Raw genomic sequence first — 6,336 nt, 5'->3', positions numbered from 1 at the left:
CACAGCTTCTCTATCCATTCGTTTGTTGATGGGCACTTAGGTTGTTTCCAACTCCTTGCTATTGTGAACAAAATCGCGATATACATGGGTGTGTGCTTTCCCTCTTTTTAAACCTAGGGAGCTCTGGTGGAATACTGGCAAGAAACGGGGTACTGCAATCCCAAAGTCTCACAGTTCAAATCCACCAGCTGTTCGGCAGGAGAAGTATATGGACAATCTCCTCCCATGTAATTAACTGCCTCTAGTTTTCAGGTATGGATTGGTTCCTATTTGACAGCACACAACAACAACAAAACCCTTCATAGTGCCCTTTGTCTGTTCCGACAGATTACCCTTAGTTGTCTAGGACGGGGGAGATTTTAGCATCCTCTCCCTTTGAGACTGCCTAAATTTTCCACAAGCTGATTTCCTTCATGGGTGCTCTGTGACAGAGGTGTTCAGTGAAGCCTTCTTAAATTCATGGGCTTGGCTGTCCTGACCAAGGAAGCTCCTCTTTCAACACAGGGTGTAGGCTCAGATGTCCTTAAAGGGCTCCCCACCTTTATGCAATCACATACCAGTGTCCTAGGGTTTTTTTGGGTCAAATCCACATGATCCGCCCCCTTCAGAGAAACTCCTTCCTTTGTTACCTTACTCTGCACCCACTGTCCTCTCCAGCCAGGCATCCTGCCTCATAGGACCCTTAGCCATGGTAGTGGCAGCAGAGAAACAACAGGCAAATGAGCAGTTGAAACAACAAGAGGCAGCCTAAAAGCACAGTGAAGCAAGACTGGGAAAGCAGAAGTCCACACACCCATACACACCTGTGTCCACAGATGCCTGTGTCTAACTCATTGAGTCGATTCATAGCAGACTTTCAGAGGTTGTATATTGTACAGGAGGAGACTGGACATCTTTCTCCGGAAAAGCAGCTGGTAGATCCAAACCACCTGCTTTGGGATTGGTAGCACAACTCTTTATTCACTAGGCCACAAGAGCTTCCAGCATGTGTCTAAAGCTGTATGAAAATGTATTTAACTGTTAAAACAGGAATTAAAAAAAAACTATTAACTGTGAGAAACTGGTGGCCAAGTGGTAAGAAGCTGTGCTAGAATGCCAAGAGTATGTGGTTCAAAGCCACTAGATGATCAGTGGCATAGGCAATCTCTTCCCATGAGATTAACTGCCTCCAAAAACCTGCTGGAGGTCTGCTATGGCTCTGTTCCAACTCTACTGCAAACAACAACACAGATTATTCATCAGAAAAAAAATGAATCCTAGTGGTACAGAGGTTAAAATACTCAGCTGTTAATCAAAAGGTTAGATGTGGGAATCCACCAGCTGCTCCACAGAGGAAAGATATTATCAGTCTATTTCCATAAAGACTATGGTTTTGGAAATCCTATGAGACAATTCTCGTGGCCTACAGGGTCACTATGAGTCACAATCAACTGGACAGCAATGGTGTTTGGTTTTGATTCATCAGTGTCCTTGAGTAGAGCAAACTTTTAAGTGTTTGGCTACTAACCAAAACATTGGCAGTTCGAATCCACCCAGAGACATCTTGAAAACCAGATCTGTCAACTTGTTTCTGAAAATTATAGTCTTAAAAATGCTATTAAAAAAAAGCTATGAGTAGTTATAGACTACACACACACACACACACACACACACACACACACACACACAGAGTCACTATGCGTTGGAATTTATAACAATTAACAACAAAACTATCCATCATCCTGAGGTGGTTGTTATGTACTGATGAAATAAAAACCCAGCCTTATACAGAAAAGGGGCTTTGGTCATGCAGTCTGCAGGACACTGCGTTGCTAACTCTGACCGGCGGCTCCTTGAAAGAAAGCTAGGCATTCTCTTCCTGGGTGATTTATAGCCTCAGAAACCTGCTGGAGAGTCAGCCATGAGTTGGTTCTGACTAGATGCCAACACGTTAATTTATCCAGGGAGATCAATATTTTATTCACTTGCGGGAGTAATGGAAAGAACACTGACTGGAACTAGAGTCAGAGGACCTGGCCAGAGACCTGACCCTCCAGCCCTCAAGAGCTGGGATACCTTTACACAATTACTCAATCTCCCAGGACCTCCACGTCCTCCCCTGCACAGCTCAAGCAGTGGATCCCAGTAAAGAAGGATAAGCCAAGGGAGGTGAAACACATGCAAGCTATTTACAAATAATGGAGCTCAAGGTCACCTGGCCAACTGGACAGAGTTTCATGCAAGAGAATCCGTCTCCAGATATCAGTTTCTTCAATAATTTTTGCCTGGTGTTCTTAGTGAGACTAGTACATCTGCGTTCTTCATGTCAAGAAGACACCTGGACCTGAGCAATAGCCAGGGCAGGGCAGGAAATTGTCCCATTTACTATCTGCCTAGCCCAATCCCTGTTTCCAAGGCGATGTAAACATCTTTAGAAAGTTAACTAGCCTCAGGTCGCTGTGATTTCCAGACTCAGGGAGCCCATCCAAACAGAGAGGAGTTCTCAAGGGAGTGGCTGGTCCCTCACACACAGGAGTGGATTGCCCAATAAGGATGGTAAACACAAGCTATCTCATGTCTACTTACTAATCTGTAATGAACAATTTTTTTTCACCACACCAGAGATTCTGCTCCTAGGTTGGCATCTTTCTCCCAACCCTTCCTACAGAACCAAAGCCTCTTTTCAAATACAATCCCCCACAAGGACGCAGTACCCAGTAAACAAGGTAAGCACGGGTTTCCTCGGGCTTCATTTCTAATGTGTTACGAAGTTTCAGGTTTTTATCATATCGAGGATGTTAGGCAGGGCAGGCCCTGTCGCGTGGGCCACAGTAGATGGGTGCACACAGAGACTGCAAGCAAGGCCAGCCTCCCTGCCTTAGCTCAAGCTCAAATAAAGTCCGGGTTTGCCCCTGCTTCGGATTCCACCCGACAACCTTGAGACTGTCCTCCCCACCTCCTCCAGCGAAATGAGCTAGCTCATGATCTCCAGCTTCCTCCGGGGGCCCATATGCACTCATCCGGTGGGGGAAGGGGGGCACTGGAAGCACAACCCTGTGCCCCTATTGTGTAAGACGCTCCTAGGTACAAATGGACAAGCCGATACCCCATCCCCCACAGCCTTTCCCTAACCGCAAGAAGAGCAAAAGAGTGTATTTATTTGCTCTTCCGTTTAACACCTTGTTCTTCTTTTTTTATTTATTTTTTATTTTTTAAAAAGACCCGAACAAGAATAGATTATCTAGTATGTCCTTCCACTCTGAGAACTGGGAATCCCCTAAGTGGAACAAACCAACGTCTCGCGTCTCCAGAGACCTGGTTACCTGCCCTCTCTGCCTTTTGATGGCTTCGGTTAGCTTGACATGACCGCCCAGATAATCACCCCGAATGATGAGGACAAACGGAACCCCTAGAGTGCGAGTCGGAAGGGCTGGGACATCCAGGGCGGGGCGGAGCCCAAAGAAGGCGAGAGGGGAAGTGGTCCGGACCACCGCTCGGGGAAGGAAGGGGCCCGGAGCGTCGCGATGCTCCCAGTGCTCGCCCAAGAGGCCGGCGCAGCCTCGGTGCCGCCGCCCTCCGGATGCGGGCGGAGGCCGCAAGGAGCCGAGCTCCGTGAAGCCGCCGACTTCGGCACCATCCGCTAAGCGCATCTTGGGCGCGCAGGCGGGGGTCGCGGGGAAGGAAGGGGAGGGAACAGGTCCGGCCAGGAGCGAGCACTCAGCCTCTGCAGCGCGGCCCCACCCTCCCGGAGCTTCAGGGAGGGGTCTGGCCAGCCAGAGAGGCGTGGAGCCAGTAGGGCGGGGGCCGCAGGGACCCCGGGCGGGCGGGCGTGGTGGGAGCAGGCCGAGGTCATTGGTTCGGCGTTCCTTGCTACGGCGCCACGCGGGCCCGATCGCTTACCGGCAGATCTGAATGGCAGACGGGGCCTCGGTGGCAGAGCCCGACATGCTGGCAGCGGCGGTGGCGGCGGCGGCAGTGGTGATGGCTGGCGGATGCAGGAGAGCGCAGGTGTCTGGCAGGACCCGCGCGGAATGAATGAGCCCGGGCGGCGCCATGGAAGGAGGGGGAGGAGGCGGAGTCATGGAGTCGGCGAGGCGGGGCCTACGCGCCGCGGGCGAATCGAGAGCCGCCTCGCGTCTCCGGCTCCGACCCCCATCCGGCCCCGCTCCTCGCAGGCCCCGCCCCCCGGCCCTCCAAGGCCGCCGCTGGCCTCTGCGGGCACCCAGCTCGGGCGCCGGCGAGTGTCGCGGCAGATCGCCGCTTCCAGAAGGTTCGGAGGCCGTTGGAGCGCCCCGGCGCGAGGCCGAACTCTTGGGCTGCTACGAGCGCGGCCTCAGCCGGCTGCGACTGGACCTTGTTGGCCTTAAGGAAACCGGGCGTCCGGGTCCTGGGTAGCCGCCGCCTCTCTACGAGCGAGCCGAGGCGCCGGGATTCTACCTCATCGGGCGCCGCAGTTAATATTTGTTCTGGGCGGGCCCGGCCAGCGAGGGTGGAGACGCCGCTTCCAGCACCTTATGAAGAATAGTGCGTTTGGGGTCAAATGTGAAAGGCCTTCCTCCTCTGCACAGGCTCCGCCGGTCGAAAGGCCATGTGCACCAAGGGGACCCCGGACGCCCTCACCCATTGTTTTCTCCTAAATCAGCCGTAACAGAAAATTGAAGAATATGTCCCCGAAACGAGCATGAATACAGAACTGCTGTGTCACCGCCCGAAAGAGAAGGCTGTGGGCACGAAGAACGGAAATAATGGGCTGGTTGGGCCGCCCGGATCGCCGCGGCAGAGGCACAAAGCATCACGAGGTGTCTGCCCGCGGCGCGCCGCTGTCCACCCCGCCTGCCTCCGCCGCCTCCCCGGGGGTTACAAATCCACACAAGAGCAGCATCTCCACGTGTAGGAATTAGAGTTGCTTTTCCCACCTTGTACACCTTTGGGCATTTCCTAGATTTTCTACAATGAACATGAATTCCTTTTGTATTCAGATTAAATAATAATAATGATCATTAAGCCTAGAACTAATTTCAAGCACTGGCCTCCCCTGGTCCTTCCAATCTCAGTACACCATGGAGCGCAGCCCACACCACGATCTGTAATTCATGTTAGGGGGAAGCCCAAGTCTTCATGTCTGCTTGTTTTCATAAGACGTTTTCTATGGTGAATTAGATTGTAGCCACCAAACCTACTTTATGTCCCTCTTCCCGACAGGGTAAAAGGAGCCCTGCAGACAGTCTGCAGATAAAAATCCACCAGCGATTTCTCAAGAGAAAGATGAAACAGCCACAGAAACCTAATGGACTGATGGCATGAGTTAGAATTAACTTGAAGGCAGTGGGTTTTCTTTCCTGTCAGGAATCCATACAGGGCTAGTACAGGTTTAGTGTGTAATGTGTGGAACTGCTGACTAAATATCAGCGGTTCAAATCCACCAGCTGCTTAGCTGGAGAATGATGGAGTCTCTTCCTATGAAGATTTACAGCCTCTGAAACCTGATTGGAAGGATCCCCAATCAACTCCACAGCAGTGAGTTTGTTATTTTGGTAGTAAGAATCCCTAGGAGATACAAGTGTTTAAACGCTGCACTACTTGCTGAAAGGTTGGCGGTTTGGTCTTGTTCATTCCTGTTTGACAGCCTGCTGAAAATTTGCGTTTCCACCCTACATGTGTTAACCAAATCAGAACCTACATTTTAACAAATTCCCAGCAGAGAGAAGGAATTATTTATTCAAAGGCCCTGGCTGTGGACCCACCGGAAGGTGTCTCAGAAGACAGATCTGGAGACCTGTTCCTGAAGGGTCAAAGCCTCTCAAAGACTGTGAACCAGTTCTAATCTCCTTTGACGTCCTTTTAAGTCTATAGCAATAACTTCTCAACAGAGGCCCATATGCAAACAAGTTTCTTAGGATTCAAGGTGCTTTCCTTACCTATAAAAAGGCCAAAATCACCTACAACCAGGTTGTTGTTGTTGTTGTTGTTGTTGTTGTTGTTGTTGTTGTTGTTGTGTGCCATCGAGTCGCTTGCGACTCATAGCGACCCTATGTACAAGAGCCCTAAATGCTGTTCTATCCTGTGCCAACCTAGCCATCTCAAATGCACTTATTCCCACCGCTCCAGTCAGAATCAATCCATCTCACCAAAGGTCTTCCTCTCTTTCTCTTCCCCTCCACTCTGCCAAACATGATGTCCCTTTCCAAGGACCAGTCCGTCCTTGCAACATGCCCAAAATATGTCAGACGAAGCCTCAGAATCCTTGACTCCAGGGAACACTCTGCCTTCACCCTCTCCAGGACAAACCTGTTTGTTCTCCTAGCAGTCCATGGTATATTCAACACTCTTCTCCAGCACCAGAGCTCAAAGGCATCA

The 6,336-nt window shown here is 50.8% G+C and overlaps 1 protein-coding gene and 1 pseudogene across 1 annotated transcript in view; one reads left to right on the top strand and one right to left on the bottom strand.

Annotated features, from left to right (window-relative positions):
• Positions 1 to 4,061, bottom strand: part of ACOT7 (acyl-CoA thioesterase 7) — a 197,910-nt gene extending 193,849 nt beyond the window's left edge. The window contains exon 1 of the mRNA XM_006885794.1: positions 3,880 to 4,061. Coding sequence (XP_006885856.1) covers positions 3,880 to 4,061 — 182 coding nt within the window. The remainder of the gene's footprint in view (positions 1 to 3,879) is intronic.
• A 599-nt stretch (positions 4,062 to 4,660) lies between these two features.
• LOC102870515 overlaps positions 4,661 to 6,336 on the top strand; it is a 37,182-nt pseudogene continuing 35,506 nt past the window's right edge.

The sequence above is a fragment of the Elephantulus edwardii genome, unplaced genomic scaffold (genome assembly GCF_000299155.1).
Source record: "Elephantulus edwardii isolate Elephantulus edwardi_28Jun2011 unplaced genomic scaffold, EleEdw1.0 scaffold00045, whole genome shotgun sequence".
In the NCBI taxonomy this organism is placed as follows: Eukaryota; Metazoa; Chordata; class Mammalia; order Macroscelidea; family Macroscelididae; genus Elephantulus; species Elephantulus edwardii.
This window is presented reverse-complemented; position numbering and strand designations above follow the sequence as displayed.